Here is an 18,274-nt window from a genome sequence, read left to right as displayed (position 1 = left end):
AATAGAAGCAGCAGCAGCAGCAGCAGCAGCGGTAGCAACAATAAAATTTTTCATTTGAGAGGTGCATTCAATGTGTTAGACACGCACAGTCACATTTCATATTCGTGCAAATGCTATAAGGCAAGTACTTTTCATCCTCTTCTACATGAGGAAACTGAGAAAAGAATACTGAGCATGTTCCAGGGGTCACTGAAATGGTGGGTTTAAGGGAACCTTTTGGATCCAGGTTGGCCAACCTCAAGGTCTGCGCTTTCTATACTGAAGCCATTTCTAGACAAAAGAAGAGAGTAGAAGGCAAGAGATCTGGAGGAAAAAGCAACACACACACACACACACACACACACACACACACACACATACACACACATACACACACACTGACAGTGAGAGACAAAAGCAGGCAGGTGCCTGGGCCTAATTTGGTCGGTTGGCATTGAACCCACAGTGTAGTAATGAAACAGATCCGGGGAGGAATTGCTAATATGGTTATTCTTAGTACTCACAGTTGTGAGTCGTCTTTGCCAAACAGCCCCTGACGTTAGTGCAGATTTCTTAGGAAAGGCAGAGAGAAGCACATCTCATAAGAAAGGACAGACCCAAAGAAGAAGGCACAGGACAGGGAAGGTAATTAAACTGCTAGATCCAAAAGGCCACAAGCATTTCAGTGGGTCCTTCTGCCAGCCATCCACATTTCAGCCACATGTTTTGCAAATGTACCCAACATAATACATGCCAAGCATTCTTCTAGGGCCCCTCATGCTTGCAAAGCATCTCCATTCCTTCCCTACCCAATGTACCCCAGGATATTGTCAACATCAAGAGATGCTACTGGAAAAAGCTTTAAGTCAGCCTTGAGGAAATGAGTGTAACCTAGGTAGGGGAGAGCAAAGTGACTTTTTCAGAATTAAACTATTGTCTTCCTGTGTCTCTGGCAGGACTACCATGTTGCACAATTTCAGGAGGCATTGTCTGCGTGGGATATAGTTGTTAATGGAACTATCTGTGCTTATGTGTGTGTACTCATATGTATGCATATGTATGTGTGTGTGTGAATATATATATATAATATATAAACTCATGCCAATATCCAATTGCATATACATATGCAAAATATGCAGTAATAATGTGTTATATCTATGAATAGACATATAATTATACCTAGAATGCATGGCTTCCTACATAAAACGTGTCCTCTAGAATAGTACAACATAAAGACCCTAGCCAAGCACTGTTCTGTCCATAGGAAATTCACTTAAATTTTATTTAATGGCCATAGAAACTCTATGAAGGAATATAATTCCCATTGTGCCGATAAGGAAATGGAGGAGGCTTGCCAAGACTAAGTGATTTGTTCCAGGATCACACAGCAAGTAGTGACTGGGCCAGGATTAAATCTGCCCTTCTTTGACTCCTGTCAAAGCTCCCATCTGAGCTCCCATCTCAGTTCATGTCTTACTTGGGCAGCTGACAGAGAGAAAGTGATTTTTCAGTATTAGAAAGTCAAAGCTAAAGGACCTTTGGGTTTTGGGAGCAACTGTCTACCATGTTCATTCAAGACACACTGATCCTAGATCAGAAAGAAAGCCAACATTGAGATTGGGCTTGATGCATACATTCCCAATGACATGATGAAGAAAATTTTTTTAAAAGAAAATAAATTCTTAAATGAAGAGTAAATAACTCTCTACATCTTTAACCAAATTTCTTCCTTAAAAATTTAAACAAGTGAAAGAAAACTGAGAAGCCTTGCATGACTTTGTTCTTTTCCTATTACTCTACTCAGCTTGGTACCAAATTGTTGTATCCCTGGGGCAGGGGGGGGGCACGGTTTTCTTTTTTAAAATGTCAAAACTTCAAACATCCTTTGTTCAGACTCAAATACCCCTAACTCAACTTTGAAGCCAGAGCAGGGATCTATAAAGGCATGTAGAATTCTGTGGCAATCTGTTCCTAGCCAGACTTTGATCACGATCTGAGGTGGGGAATACAGAAAATGACAGAAACAGTGCTATTGCCCAGAGGAAATTTGGGCCTAGCACTTCAGGGACATCTCCATTTGGGCAGAAGGAGGAGGAACGAGATACAGCTTTATTTGAAAACTGCTATTTTTCTAATATAGAACACCCACAATCCCAGTGGCTTCTGGAGAAGCCACCTCCTCCCTCGTCGCTTCCTCTGTCATATCTGGTGATATGCTGTCAAAAGTTTCTTCCAGACCCTGGCCCTCTCAAGTTGTCAACATTTCCTGTCCCAGGGAGGAAGCCCCAGACGCGTGACCCTCCCTTAGCTCCCCAGGATCTGCTCTTGGTGGTCCGTGTGACGTCCTGCCACAAACCTGAGCCAGAGGTTATTACAACTCTTGGGTTTTCTTCCTGCCCTGACACTTCTCAGCTGTGTGACCTTTGGAAAGCCAGTGGCAATCACTGATCTCACCTCTTCACAGCACTGGGAGGGTGGAAGTCACAGAATCCAGATTCTAGGTGTAGACATGAGGTCATTGATTGCATAACGATGGGGTGCGCTGTGAGTTTTGTGAACCTTGTAGCGTGTCCTTACGTCAGCTAGATGGTGCAGTCTATTAATTACCCAGGCTACGCGGTGTATGCATCTGGTATAGTCTGTCGCTCCTGTGGCCATGATGAGCAAAGCAACACGAACTCAAATCAAGCACAAGAGAAAATGATGCCATGAAGAGACTGGTAAAGACAAGCTGTCTGCAGCGGCTGCTGGTGTAATAGGCCATGGTGTTTTTTGGTAAAGTTATTTTTAATAGGTAGAAGCCTACAACCTAAGTAATGATACATGTCTACTAGTAAAGAGCAACACTGTCATTATCAAGTACAAGTTCCTTACATAGTTGGGCATGTCACACTTTCATATGACTGGCAGCGTCCTTTGTTTATACCACCATCACCACAACACATTATGACAGCTATAATGTCACTGGGGATAGGAGGTTTTCAGCCCTTATCCTCTCAAGGGCCCGCGGTTGGATATGAGGTTCTTCTTTGATCAAAGACTCTTGATGCTGAGCATGACTGCACTTCCCTAATCCAATGGGATCTTAAGCCCCTTGGTCCCTTTCCTTAACCCAAGTTTTCTTATCTCTAAAAGAAGAGGGTGTGACTGGAGCAGGCATCTTTGCTGAAATGGAGTGAAAATGGATTCTCATGTGCAGGGTGAGATAATTTTACTCTTTTTATGTACACCAAAATATAATATGTAAGCTCTACCAATACTACATAAACAGATACACAGTCTATCTCTAGCATTACAATTTCATGGGTGAGACAAGGTTTGTGAAAAATGTTTTAAAAGGCTTCTTAGAGAATGATAAAACAGTCAATTCTGGGACCAAAGAACTCTCAGTTTTCTGGTATTTTGTAAAATTAAATATGTAACTATTATAGTATCATAACATTCGGATTTGTTGTATGATGAATCGAAGAAGATTCCAATCTCAACCAAGTTTCTGTCTTCTTCAGTGCTTGAAAAAATTGTATTTCTTGTAAAATGAAGCAAAAGAAAGAGATTGACCTCTTTAAAATAGCTACTGGAACTTCTTGGGGTCTTCTTGGCTTCTTTCCCTCTCTTATCATGTGCACCTTATTCTCATCCTGTATCATCATCGTCTCTCTTCCAGTGATGTTGGAAGTATTTGGAACAAAGTTGTAGATGCCACTGGGCATCAGAGGAATGGATGAAAAGAGCACAGGTCAGACTAGGGCTTTTATTCTAAGCTCCATGAACCCCTGAGCAGCCCATGTATAAAACTGGATTTATTTGTTGGTTTCCCTAGTAACACTGTGCATTTCGTTTTATAAACTTGAAAAATTTTATTCTGAAATGTAATCCATAGGGATCCCTGGCACAAAGTAAAGATTAATGTGTGCAAATGGAAGAATGAAGAGATAGTTGTCAAATATGATGGTAGTAGTATATTGATTTGCCATGCTGCCATGGAAAGTACCTTAAAATTTCAAGATCAATGGATCAGCAGGGTTGGCTATTTCTGGGGCCTCTCTCTTTGACTTGTTGACGGTGGCCTCCCATTGTGTCTTCACGGGGTTTTTCCTCTGGGTGCATCTATAGTCTAATCTCCTCTAAGGAGGACACTGCTCGTCTTGGGTTAGGGTTCACCCTAATGACCTCGTTCAATTTTTCTTTACCTAAAGAAGCAAAGGCCCTGTCTCCAAATACCATCACTTCCAGAGGCCATAAGCATTAGGACCCCAACATGCATTTGAGGGGAACATGATTCAGCCCATAACAGGTCGGGACCTTACGGAGGAACAGGAAAAGGTTGAAGTTGACCCCAGGAAATGGACAATAGAATGTCAGGAGGGAAGAGAGGACGAAGGGGAAGATCAGGGGAGCTGACTGGCTGATGATCCTCTCAGAGATCCCCGTAATGATGCTCTTAGAGATTGATGGCTCCTAGCTATCCAGATTGTCTCCAACTTGATTTTAGTTCCTGTTTTTGCAGTTTGATCACACATTCATTAAATAGTTTCAGTTAATGGTGGCAAGCCTGACTCTGGGTTCCATAGGCTGGGGAATAGGGCGTTAGTGAACACACACTTCAGGGATCTGTTGGGCTGATAGCAGGGGTGGTCTTCATTTCTCTTTCGTCAGAGTTTGGTTTTTCAGAGTTTTGGTTTCCGAGGAACAACATTTCTCCCAGGTCCAAGACCTCAACAGGTAGAAAGAAACCATGGTGATCAAATAGAATAAGTGGAATCTTTAATTATTTCCTATCCAAAGAAAGCCGAGAAAGACCAATGAATGCTTCTGGCCAAAACATTCCCTGCACGGCCACTGGGAAGACCATCTTTCCCTGGTCGGCTACCCACTCACCACTGTGACCAGAGACTTGTTTTTGAAATGTTTTCATCCGTGGGTCTCAGAGGTCTGTCTCATGATTCGAGGTATAATGAAAGGGATTCGCAGCTGCTGTCTGGCTCTCCAGGCAATTTTTATCTGGTGACACCACCTTCAGTGGTATTTTTAGTTCTCATCTGTAGCTTTCTGTTTCTTTGGGGGCTGATGTGCCTCTGGCTTTTCAAAGAACATTACGGAGTGGCCTGAGCTCCCCAGCTCATCCCTGATCTATGCTGCACAATTACAGAAGCAGGCTTATAATCAATGTAATTGAAGATCACAGTTAATGAGGACCTCCGTGCCCGTGCAGTCCCCTGAGCAAGGCTGGTCTTCAGATGCTAGATAAGGAAATGATTGGGCTGAACTGAAAATCCATTTGGCTAATTAGATGATGCATATTCCCACAAGGCAGTGGGAGAAAAACCTGTGTGTGTGCATATGTATGTGTGCGTATGTGTGTTATGTTGTGTGTGTGTGTGTGTGTTTAAAAATAAGGAAACATGACATTTTGAAGTTGAGAGCTTTTGGCAGAGATTTATTTCAGAGTCATTTCTCTCTGGGGGGAATCTGTATGAGTATCTTAGAGAGGAATCTTAGAGCACCCAGTAATGGGAGTGCATTTTTAACATGAAGCCAAGAAAATAAAACAGAAGTCCAGAAGAAAATTCAAGAAATATGAGGCACATGGAACAATGAATTTTACTCCTTTGCTGGGGAGTATTGATTCCCAAGAAATGCCAGACTTTGTTCAGAGAGTGCTTCTTGATACTCTTTGACTTTAATATTGCTCCTTTCTGCCTCATTCTCTCCACACCCACCCAGCATCTTCTGAGCCTCCACTACACGCTAGGGACCATGCTGATTATAGAGCTAGATAAAGTGTGGGATTTGCCTTCAGTAAGATGGGATAAGAAGCGGGGGAGGGGAATGGATACTCAGGCTTTGCCTTAGAGTTTCCATGTCTGCTTTGCCTTTCTGGTCTATGAACTTGGTAGCAAATGTCAGCTTTTATTCACCGAGAGCCCAGTGCAGGGCTTGATGCTGCATAGTGTCTCAAATGCATGAATGAGTGAACCTGCAGCATGGAATGTGAAGCTACTGTTTGAGTGAGATTCTTCCTAAGTATTAAAAGGGTTAGGAGAAGTATGAGCCTGGTCTGGAGTTGGGCCTTATGGAGTGAATATCACATGGGTTGCCATATAATGTGGAGGACATAGCTCATCATGCTTTGCTCCTTTTACCTTACTTCTGTCTGGTTTCTTGTTCCCTTTCCCATCTTTCCGGGTCTAACTTAAAGGCTACCTCTCAAGGCTTCCTCTGTGAGCTCCTGTTTTTTCTTCTTCTTATGCCCAAAGACAATGTCTAGCCTTTTCAGGAAGTCCTCAACCCTCTATAGTTTTTATTATAGATATCTGTGCATATATTTGATCACCCTTATTGAGTCCATAATATTCTCAATGAATTCAGCCCATTTCTCAGGCTCTAAACAGGGAGGGGTTTACTCAGTGTTAGTTAAATGAACACATTAAATTTGATACAAAGTCTCTCCTTTGCATTGTCTGGTATGGTATGCCCCTGCTGTATCTCCTTGCTCCTTCCAGGAAACCCTTCTACCTGAGTCTGTACTTTAGTTATCCATTTCCATGCCCATGGGGTATATGAGAACTCAGGGACCAACATAGTGAAGTTCAAGTTTTAGTTTGAACTGGGAGAGTCTAAAAGACTAGTCTTATTTCCTGGCCTTCATGGGATGAAAAAACACTAAATTGGGGGTGGGAGAAGATTCAGAAGCATTTCTACTTCATAATACCATGAAGTGAGAAGAAATTTAACTTAGTCACACAAGGAATTTTTGATATCATTAATGTACTTGACATTCACTAAACTCCCAGCATGTTACAGGCATTTTACCAAGAGCCAAATTGATAAGGACTAATGAATCACAACCTGTTTCCTGTAGGAAATCAGTCTATTGGAGAAAACAAAAGTCCTCCAACACTGTACTCTATGCACTAAAGGAGTTTGCAGACTACTGGAGGCATGGTGAAAGGAAAACAGAAAACAACTCAACCAAAGTCCCTGCTTCCCGAGACAGCCTGGAATAAACGGAAGGTCCCAGCTCTGGAGGCTTGCTTCAGTTTTCACTTTTGCCATTTACTAATTGTGCAGATCTGGCCAGATCAATTTCTTCCCAAATTTCATGTTATCCTTCTGGAAAATAGATAAATACGTATCTTACAAGGCTGTTGTGAGGATTAAGTGAGCAGATTGTGCTACACATTCCCAGGGATGAACCGAAGACATTCCAAGGACAACAGCTCCCCTCTGCCATTAGACCAATTGTGCATCTCTGTGTAGGGAAGAGAAGGTAACCTGCTGATTCAGTCCATTCATGTTGCTATATCAGAAGGCCACAGATTGGGTGTTCATAAACAACGGAAAGCTTATATTTCATAGGTCTGGAGCTGGCAAGTCCAAGATCAAGATGCTGGCAGACTGATCTGCTACCTGGTTCATAAACGATCATCTTTTCTGGGTTCCTACAAGGTGAAAGGGGCAAGGGAGCTTTCTGGGTTATCTTTTATGAGTGTACGAATCTCATTCATGAGAGTTTCTCTCTCATGACCTAATCACCTCCAGAGGCTCAATTTCCAAATTCCATCCCACTGGGGGCTAGGTTTGTGGATTGGGGAGGAGGCACATCTCGTCTGAACTACCTACTTTCAAGCCAGTTCCTTCCAAGGAAACTCATACTTCTCATATTTGATACCTGATAACTAATATTCTATTTAAAATCCAAGTTTATAAGAAGTCCAAATAATAATCAACATGGCTCTGGTTAAGTGAGATTTCACAGTGTGCCCAGGACTTACATTGTGATGCTGAACCCCAGTCTCCAGTTAGCACCAAGGCACTCATTCCCCCAGCCACCAGGAATGTTGGTGGTTGTCCACTGTCAGGTGAGTTCTTACTGGAGAAATGTCCTTCATTGAAAGGGAACAGTTCATCCAAGGTTATGTCCCTTCCCCAGGGATAACTCACAGTCAACGACTGGTAGAGATACAAAGGCTGCCTTGACTTGAAGCAACTCAGAAGGACCATCCCAGTTCCAACTAGAGCTTGTTGAGACTTTCCAGAAGTTTGACTTCCCCCTCTGCTCAATCCTGCTTTGCTTACCCCCTTACAAGAATGCCCCCCAAGCTTCCTGCATGTCAGTCTTTGTCTTTGCATCTGTTTTCTGGTGATCCTGACCTAAGACAAATGACTTGTCTCATTGAATCTGGATCTTAACTCCATGAAGGGTGTGGGTATCCATGCTTTTCATAGGTAGTAACGGAGGGCTTGTTTTCTTGCACAAGCTGACAGAACCAGTAAGGAGCAGAAAGACGATGTGAACTCCTATCTCGCTGACTGTTCTCTTTATCGCTGCACTGTGTAGCTTTCCTGAAGTAGCAGGATTAACCAAACTCAGCCCTGGGACACAATTCAATATCCATCCCTCAGTCTTTAGTGAGAATAAATACAAGAATTATCCATTTAAACAGCATGACTGTGCTTTTTTAAAAGAAAAAATCTGTAGTTGATACTGATGTTCGGTGCCTTGCTCAAGGACCCATGTGACATGTTTCTGCTTGGGCTTAGTTCCAGTGGGGGAAATATGGCTTTGCAGATAGATTTGCATATCTTCACTTGCCAGAAATGTGAAATATGGAATCCAACAGACTCCTTCCTTTTTTTTCCCCCCCATGTTTTAGCTGCCAAGGATTTTAGGGCCAGATTCAAGGGTGGTCATTTCCTTATCTCAGCACCTGATGCTGTCTGCTCCTGCTATTTATGTGGACACCTCTTCCATCCACACCAAAAATACTGCTGTCAGTTGAAACTTTTCCCTAGGAACTCATTCTTTAGGTAGTAGAAATTATCATATTTATGTGAGTTAGAGAAGATCATCGCAGCCCACTCTGCCCTTACCTGTTTCAGGGAACCTTTTCCACCCACAGCCTTAGGTGCTCTGGCAGCCAGTTGAGACTGCTGTGATTCCTCCTCCTCCTCCCTGACCATTACATGTTGGGCCACAGCAGGTCACCTGAGCCAAACTGAGTCCCAGCTTGGGTCAGTTAGCAGAGTCTGATAGGATGTCACAGAGAGCTCTCTGTCAAACCAATCTGATACTTATTAACTGAATCCTCCTGTGGGGAATTCAAATTGCACCGCTGAAGACTTTTGGCTTGACAGTGAAGTACAGAGAGGCAGACGCAGGGGAGAAGCCAAGCCATATTAATTGTGAAACACAATTGAATGTCTCCTGGAGCGGAGGTTCCTAGACCTGCCGTGAATCCAGAGCCCCTCTTCCAGTTCAGCTTTTTGAAGCCTCGTGCTGTTTGCAGTCAGATGTTTTTTTAACCCTGTGAAATTCAACCTTTGCTTTTCTTTATTGATATCTAATGTGCATTCACCATTTACAACCCATTTTCAGCCACCCTGAATGGCTGTTTCTTGCCTCCCCCAAAATGATGTATGCATCTGTGTTTGTGCACTGATGCATATGTGTGGAATATATTTGCGTGCACATATGATTTTATGTATTATTATGTATGCATGTGCAATATATTAGCCTATACACATGTAAGTGTATGTATGTTATCTGTCTATCTGTATGAATTCATGAGGGGAATTTCAGGACACAGATCACAAAAACAGAGAATTCTGGCCTGTGTATGTTTCAGGAACAGATTTGTGTCATCATTGTAAAAATATTGATCACAATAAAAACTTGAATCCTCAGCCTCTCCCGAAGATAATCTGATCTGATGCCCTGGCTTTTAGTCCCACCGGGTAAGAGCCTGCTGGAACTGCTTCATAGCTGCTCCATTGTTATAGATTGCAGTGTTCCTTTGATCCAAACCCCACCTTGTCCCTACCTTTTCCCCAAATCAAAAGTTTCACTGTGTGACTGCAGAGTTTTTCCTTTGAGACTTTTTTTTTTTTTAAATCTGTTCCTGTTTCTGTGTCCCTCTCTCTATCACTTTAACTTTCTCGGAATAAAAATAACAATCAAAAATTAAAATCAGGCTGGGGATATTGTTCAGTGGTACAGCAGTTGTCCAGCATAGGCAAAGGCCTGGGTTTGGTTGGTCCCCTCTCAGCAGAAAACAACAAAAAATAATAATAACAACAACAAAATCCACAACACGACTAGGACAGGAGGCCTGGATGTTATTTTCCTTTTTGACACTCAGCCAGTCTCTCCTATAAATCACTCACCCAACCCCTGTGGGCATTTGTGGTCCCTCTTCCAGAGGCAGTGCCTGGATGACAGGGACTTTAGCTGTTTTATTCCTCCTGAAATTTAACATTTAATCATCCTTCACTAGAACGAGTCAGGTGCTGGCTAAGCACTTCATTCATGTTAATTAATTTCATTCTCACAGCTGAGGTGGGCCTCATTAATATTTCCATTTACAGATGAAATCCCCAAGTCCCAGAGGCACCAAGTGACTTTAATGGCTAGTTCAGATCAGGACTTGAACCCACGTCCCCCTCAGTCCTCAGGACCTACTCTTAACCCCTAGGCTGAACTCTCTCTCTCGTGTCTGATTTACCTCTGCCTCTGTTGACTTAATGGCACCTTACTGTCACAATATAAATGCTCAGTAAAATGCCTTTCGACTCATGAGATCTGGTGTAGGGGGCAGGGAAATGGTGGTTTGTATGCACCTCTCTGATCCTACAGCATCAGCAGCAAGACCCTAAAATTGAGGAGAAAGTAGCTGTCTTTCTCTGTTCACCCCTAGGGAGCAGCTTCGTGGTGAGCGAAGGCAGCTACCTGGACATCTCCGACTGGTTAAACCCGGCCAAGCTGTCCCTGTATTACCAGATCAATGCCACCTCCCCGTGGGTGAGGGACCTCTGTGGACAAAGGACAACAGATGCCTGTGAGCAGCTCTGCGACCCAGAAACTGGTGAGCCGTGGGAGTCGGGGCTGGGGTTACCCAGTGGGAGAGCATGGGCCGAAGGTGGGTCTGCCCTTTCTTCCAAGAGAGCCTGGATTCTGAGCCATTGACCAGGGGCTTGACATAAAGGCCCATCTATGCAGTTCATGCTTTAACCACATGCTTACATTTCCTGGTAAGGGAGAAAATTTTCAGAGAATCACAGAAACTCAGAGTTAGAAAAGACCACAGAGAACACATCATTCAAGTCCAGGAAGGCAAATGGTCTGAATGTCACCAGAGACACAGCCCTGAGTTCAGATCCTGCCTACCTCTTGCTAGCTGGGTATTCTGTAACAAGATACTGCACATCTCTGAGTACCAGGAAATGAAAATAGAACCCAACCAACAAGCTGGGCATGGGGGCACACATCTGTCAGGAGGATTGTGAGTTCAAAGCCAGCCTCAGCAACTTAGCGAGGCCCAAAGCAACTTGGTGAGACCCTGTCCCAAAATAAAATATAAAAGGGCTGGGAATATGGCACAGTGGTTAAGATCTCCTGGGTTCAATCCCTAGTATAAAAAAATAAAAACTAACCAGCAAGACTGTTGAGTAAATTATATAATACACGGAAAGTTCCGATTCATTCATTCATTCACCCATCATTCAATAGATACTTCTTGAGTAACCATGAGAACATAAAAGTGGACAAAAAAAGGCAAAAATCTCTGCCTAATGAAGCTTTTGATCTAGTGTGTGTGGCAGGAGACGCTAATTCTGCATGGTCTAATATGATTGCCATACGCCATATGTAGCTACTTACTTTAAATTAATTGAAATTATTAAAGGTAAGTATTCTTATCCCCAGTCACACTAGCCAGGTTTCAAGTGTTCCATAGCCTCATGTGAAGAGTGCTACCTACTTGAGCCACAAACCTGAAACATTTCCATGCCTGTGAAAAGCTCTGTTGGATAGAACAGCAATAGTCAGGTAAACAAGTACATATACATACACTGGCATGGGGGGGGTGCTGGAGGGTAGGGCATAAGGAACCGGAAGCTGGAGATGGAGCAGGATTTGTCATTATAGAGAGTGGTCAGAGGAGCTTTCTCTGAGAAGGTGACATTTGAACAGGCACTTCAAGGCAAGACCAGAGGAATCCATGCCAATATGTGGGGGAGAGCTTTCTCTGCAGGGGAAACTGCAAGGGTCATTGACAGAAGCCCACAAATGGGTCATTGTTTCTGCATTGGCAGGAAGCCCAGGATGGCTGGAGGAAAGTGGGAGAAGAGAGGAGTAGGAGGTGTGATCTGAGGAACAGAAAGTGTGGGTCCAAGGGCAGATTCGGACTCTTGTATAGGGGGTGAGGTGAATTTTGGATTGTACTATGAGTGAGATGGAAGGTCCCTGGAGGATTCTGAGCAGAGGAGCCATGGGACCTGACCTGTATTTCAACATCATCGCCCTGGCTGCAGCGTGGTGAGCCAACACCAAGCATGCTCACACATCCTGTGCTCTCACCTGGGCAAGAGTGAGTAGTGGCCTGGGCCACAGAGCTGTGGGAGAAGAGAAGGAGAACGTAATCAGCATCCGGGTGACAATGGTAAATTGTTCATTCTGAACAGTAGGGCACATCATGTTGCTAGCCAGGGATGCCATGGCATGATCAGTGTTGGGTTAAGGGGCTAAAGAGCTCAATCCTGGGTATGAGGTCAAGGTGACTGGTTAATGTCATGTAGAAACAAAGGATGGTCATTTGACTTGTTTTGATGGCCATTGGCTGTATTGGTGTTCTGGAGCCCCAGTGTCTAGCAACTCTGCCTTAACAGGAAATGGAGGGGACATTGATGTGAGCGTTGACAGTGTGCCATCCACAAGACACTTCTGGAATGATGCCTGTCTGGCTCATGGCCAGGGGGTCCCACACATAGGAAACTTGTTTTCTTGTGGCTTTTGTCTGACTTTTGTTCAGTTCATTCCTGATTGAGCATTGCTCTGGCTCTGGGAACTCAACTTTGTGTTCTTCCCAGGGTCTTGGGAAAACCCTGTCTGGGGAAGCACCTGATTCTTCAGATAAAAGCTCAAATTCAATAATCCCCACAGCAGAAAATAGGTTCAAAGATTTTTTTTTTACTTACAGATTCTGAGCTGGGAGGTTGTAATGAGCCACCCCTCCATCTCCTGTCACAAAAGGTAGGAATGAAGAGTCAGAGAAGGACGGGGGATGGAGAGAGATCCCACTGACTGTACTTTGGAGAATAAAGTGTGGATCACTTTAAATCCACTGACAAATATTTGAGTGATCCATTTAAAGGAATTAGTAGGAAAGCAGGGAGCCCAGTGTGATAGGGCCTGCAAGATGCCTCTGAGTTCTTATGTCTGCTCACTGGTTTGAGCCATTTGGGTGGAGAGCTCTACTTCTAATGCCCAGGCAGCAAGCTTTGCTGTGTTGTTCTGGATGTGTGACAAATATCTGGATTGACCACATTGAGGAATTGGAAGGGGATGTAGAGTTAGGAACCATGTCAAGGGTGACTTACAGAATCCTGCTTTGGTACACACAAAAAAAGTTAAACTTATATTCAAAATGGAAGCCAAAGCCACATAAAAGTATGAGCCTTCACTACAGATCTACAACTCAAATTCAAAGAAGAAATCTTAGCTGAAGATAGAAATGTGCATTTCAATAGCATCTGTGTGGGTTTTTTTTCTTTTGATTAAAAAAGAAGCAAGATTATTGATGGAAGGGAACCGAAAGGAGCATCTTCGGTGCCTCCCTCTAAGCTGCCCACACCAGGCAAGTGGTGAGTATTTGCAGGGCTAGCTTCCCAGATGATCTGCTTCTCATGCGTGTTTCTGATTTCTGACGATCTTCTCCATTAGCCACAGGCTTGGGGGCACACTTCTAAATAGTGGACTATCCAAGGAGTGAGTGTGTATTAGCCAGTTTAGAAAACAATCAGCCCTTGCATCAGTATCCTCTGGAATTTACCCCCCCACACACACACACACCTAAGAGTTGGAAGTATCATGAGGATCCATTCTGCAACCATCTCAGCTTTCTTGTGGATAATTGAGGTACAAGATCAAGGTCACAGCTGGCAGATGGCAGAGCCAGGATTTCAGCTCATCTTCTAAACTATTGCTTCTGCAGCCCTAGAAGGATGTATGAATGGGGCCTGAGATTCTGTGGTTCTAATGAGCGGCCAGCTGGTGCTGATGCATCTGGCTTGTGGACTAGCCTTGTGGCAGCAATGCCTTTAACAGTCTTCTTCCAAAACAGTCCTCCCATATTTACATGCTCAGCAAAAGGATCAGATGTTAGATTTGTTGATTGAATCATCTTCACAAAACCATGTTCACTTCTGATGCTTCATCTCCTCCCTCTGTTTGCCCTGTGCCCTGAGCTCTAAGGACACAGGGCACCTGCAGGTTCATGAAGGCACTATGGCCTCTTTCCCTGCAACCACTTTACAGGCTCCTTCCTCAACTGGAAATGCTTTTCTCCTTGGAGACCAACAGTTTCATTTTATTTCCTTCACATTCAACCAAATCCCCTTCCTCCCACAGGCCTTCCTGATCCCCTCCCTGGCCCTGACCTGATGGAAGGGTTCACCTTTCTGTGGTCATAGCCTTCTGTACTTCCATATGTCCTAATTCATGTCCCTTTGAAGAGTCATCATTCTTTGTCTGGCTCTGCACAGACTGGAAATTCTGTTGGGGGATGAGGGAGGGCAGTTCAAGATGTGTATCTCAGTCATCCCTCTATCTTTAAAGCTCAGCATCATGCCTGATATGTAATAGGTGAGCAGAGAATCATGAAAATGGGAAGGAAAGAGTCAATTTCTCTGCTTCTAGAAACAATGACATATACCACTTCTAGCCCACCCTCACCCCCCACCCTATCTACTTGCGCAAGAACTCAAATATCTTCAAGCTCTTGAGACATTGGGTCACCAGAACTGTCCAACAGTGGGTTATCTGAACTCCAGGGTACTCTTGCCTGGTCCTTACATTACGTCACGTCCTGAAGAGCACCCTGTTTTTAATTTTCCCCTCTGCTCCTACTCACAGTGTCCCACAAATGCCAGGCAGGGTCTCCCCTGGTGACTAAAACTACAAGCTCTTCCCTCCAACTGAAATACTTTCCATTCTTTAATCATCTTCCCTCTTAATCCTACTCACTTAATTGCCTCTCATTTCCTTTTGGTAGAATGGATGACTCTACAGAATCATTAGAATCCTATGTTGACTTAAAACAAGATTAAAATTTGAATTATTGTTTGAAAATTTGTCTCCCCTGCTAGACTATAAGCTCATAAGACTGGGGACTGTATCTAATTCATCCCCGTATCCTTCTCACCTCAATGCCCAGCAAAGTGTCTTACTCTTATAAATCACTCAAGGCATAAATGGATGGGATTATCTACAGGTAAGAGTGGAAATGGGAACATAAGATCCCTGAATATATTTTCATGAGGCTTGACTGAGGGCCACTTTGTAAAATTTAGTTCAATTTGTTAGATTCAATTCAAGCAAGATTTTCTTAATTCCACAACTCATAAGTCTCTGTGTTAAGTGCTATGGGAAATCACAGACAAATTGGACAGTGTTCTTGTCTTCATGGATTTTACATTCTCACAGGGATAAAAAGAATCTTCTCATATACAGCTATTATAAAAAACATGGTGTGGCATAAATCAAGAAAAATGCATGAACAAAGTGCCTCTTGCCTGGAGAACAGGGAGAGATGTGCCCTAGATGGGGATTTCAGGAGATATGTCATGGAGACGACCTTTCAGCTTAGCTTCATAGAATGAATAGGGAGTATGGATAGGAGGGTGCTGTAGCAGAAGAGACTTAATTTTACAATAAGAGGAAGGAAGTTTGCATTGATTCTGGGAAACAGCAGTGTAGTTGGGCTGGCATCTGGAAAAGGTGCTAGGCATGAAGTGGAGGCAGAGAAGTGGGAGAGGGGGATAGGGTAAAACTGGCAAGGTAAGACGAAGAGAGCTCATAAAAAGGCACGAATCAGGAAGGCTGTATTGGCCATTGAAATAGGAAGACTGCTCTACATATCTTCCTGAGGAAATTTGTAACTGCCCAAAGGAATAGCTTCACCTTCTCCATTGTCTTCCATTCCATTAAGAGTGTAAATTTCAGACCCTCCTTCTATGGGTCAAATCTGTAGGGCTGGACAGAATCATGGAGTCAAAGCATTGGTCATCGTGTCTTAATGATATTTGGGATGTGTTGATAAGAGGGATTATTTTTTCCCAACTGACAGGGCAATGATGATATAGCTGAACAATGTATGATTACTGTGGCACATCCGTGAACCTGACCATGTTTACCTGGCTGTGTGCCAGAGCCCAGCTCAATTGTGCTTTTCTAGGAGTTTCATGATTAGTACCACCCGCAGGGCTGACTGTGAAACTGGATCCATGGAACTGGATCCATGGTGTGCTGGAGCCAATTCTAATGGTCTCATGAAAGTTGACTGTTTGCCTCTCTTCCCAGCTCTTTGTTCAGTGGTGTCAGATTGGTAGCTTGGAAATTGACTATGATGAGATTATTTACACCAACAAAATTGATAAATGCTACAGAATGAGAGTTTACGTTCTTCAGAAAGCCAGTGACTGAATATTTTCCAGCATAATACTGGGTGGGATGTGAACCAACAAGTCAAAGACTGAGAGCAAGAAAGGATTAAGGGATATTGAACATGTTATCAGAGAGTGGTGTTATGCTTCTTTCTGGAATAGACTCCTCTAACTCTCCATCTCTCTGAGTACAGAAAGTGAATAATCAAGGATGACTTGCTGTAGCCCAAAGAACACAGCACCAAATAGTTCAAACGATCAGGCTTTGATTCTCAAGGACATTTTCAAAGGTCAGTTGTTGTTGTGATACAGCTCTGTAAAAGTTCTAAACATATGTGATATCATGCTAAGCTCTGTGTATCTTTGATCCACATAGTTTGATGCCTTCAGCATAGCTTTTTTTTGGCTTAGGCTTTGGCTATTTTGGATTTCTTATTTTTCCAAATGAATTTTAGGGCTGCTTTTTCTAATTCTTTCAAGAATGTACTTGGAAGTTTGATAAGGATTGCATTAAATTGGTATGCTGTATTTGGTAGTATGATCGATCATGTTATCAATATTGATTCCACCTATCCATGAACATGGGAGGTCTTTCCATTTCCTTATGTCTTCTACAGTTTCTTTTTTTTAGAATTCTGTAATTTTAATTGTAGAGGTCTTTCACCTCCTTGGTTAGATTTATTTATTTGTATTTTATTTGGGGGGAGGTTATTGTGAATGGCATTTTTTCCTGAATTTTTTTTAGCAGATCCATTATTGGTATATAAGTAATTTGTTGATTGTGTATGTTGACTTTGTAACCTGCTACTTTGCTGAATCTGTTTACTAGTTCTAACAGTCTTCTGATAGAACTTTTTGGATCTTCTAAGTAGGGTATCATATCATCTGCAAATAATAATTTGACTATTTTTCTTATATTTATCACTTTTATTTACTTCTATTGCCTAATTTCTCTTGCTGGAATTTCTAGTAGTATATTAAATCGAAGTGGTAAGAGTGGACATCCTTGTCTTGTTTTAGATTTTAAAGAAAATGCTTTCAGTTTTTTTTTTTTTTTTTGGCATCCACTACAATGTTGGCTTTGGGTTTGTCATATATAGTCTTTATGATGTTGAGACTATATATAGTGTTTATGATGTTCTTATTTTTTTCAGTATTTTTTTACTATGAACAGATACTGAATTTATCACTGGCCTTCATTTGTGTGATGAATTACATTTATTGATTTGTATGTGTTAAGTCATCTTTGTATCCCTATGATAAAACCAATTTGGTCAGGATATACAGTCTTCTTAATATGTTGTTGAATATAATTTGTTGACATTTTATGAAGCATGTTTGCATCTAAGTTCATCAGGGATACTGGTCTATACTTTTCTTTCCTTGATGTGTCCTTAATGGGGTATTGTTATGAGGGTGATACTGGCTTCATAGAATTGAAGTGTTCCATCCCTTTCTATTTCACAGAATAATTTGAGGAATATTGGCCTTAGTTCTTTTTTAAAGGTCTGGCAGAATTTAGCTGAGAATCCATCTGGTCCTAGGCTTTTCTTTGTTGAAAGGCTTTTTATCATTGCTTCTATTACATTGTTAGTTATTGGTCTGTTTAGATTCCCTGTGCCCTCTTGATTCAATTTTGGTAGGTTATATGTATCCAGAAATGTCTCTATTTCTTCTAGGTAGTGTAAGTTTTCAAACTATTTCCTAATAGTCCTCTGGATTTCTGTGAAGTCTGTGGTGTCTCTCCTTGTTCATATTTTATTAATTTGAGTCTTCTCTCTTTTGGTTAATTTGGCTAAGGGCTTATGGATCTGATTTATTTTTTCAAAGAACTAATACTTCATTTCATTGATTT

The 18,274-nt window shown here is 42.4% G+C and overlaps 1 protein-coding gene across 3 annotated transcripts in view; it reads left to right on the top strand.

The window, feature by feature from the left end:
- Positions 1-18,274, top strand: part of Astn2 (astrotactin 2) — an 833,116-nt gene that overhangs the window by 350,426 nt on the left and 464,416 nt on the right. For all 3 annotated transcript variants that reach the window (XM_026393326.2, XM_026393325.2, XM_026393324.2), the window contains one exon: positions 10,677-10,844. In XM_026393326.2, coding sequence (XP_026249111.2) covers positions 10,677-10,844 — 168 coding nt within the window. The remainder of the gene's footprint in view (positions 1-10,676; positions 10,845-18,274) is intronic.

The sequence above is a fragment of the Urocitellus parryii genome, chromosome 4, assembly GCF_045843805.1.
Source record: "Urocitellus parryii isolate mUroPar1 chromosome 4, mUroPar1.hap1, whole genome shotgun sequence".
Lineage (NCBI taxonomy): Eukaryota > Metazoa > Chordata > Mammalia > Rodentia > Sciuridae > Urocitellus > Urocitellus parryii.
This window is presented reverse-complemented; position numbering and strand designations above follow the sequence as displayed.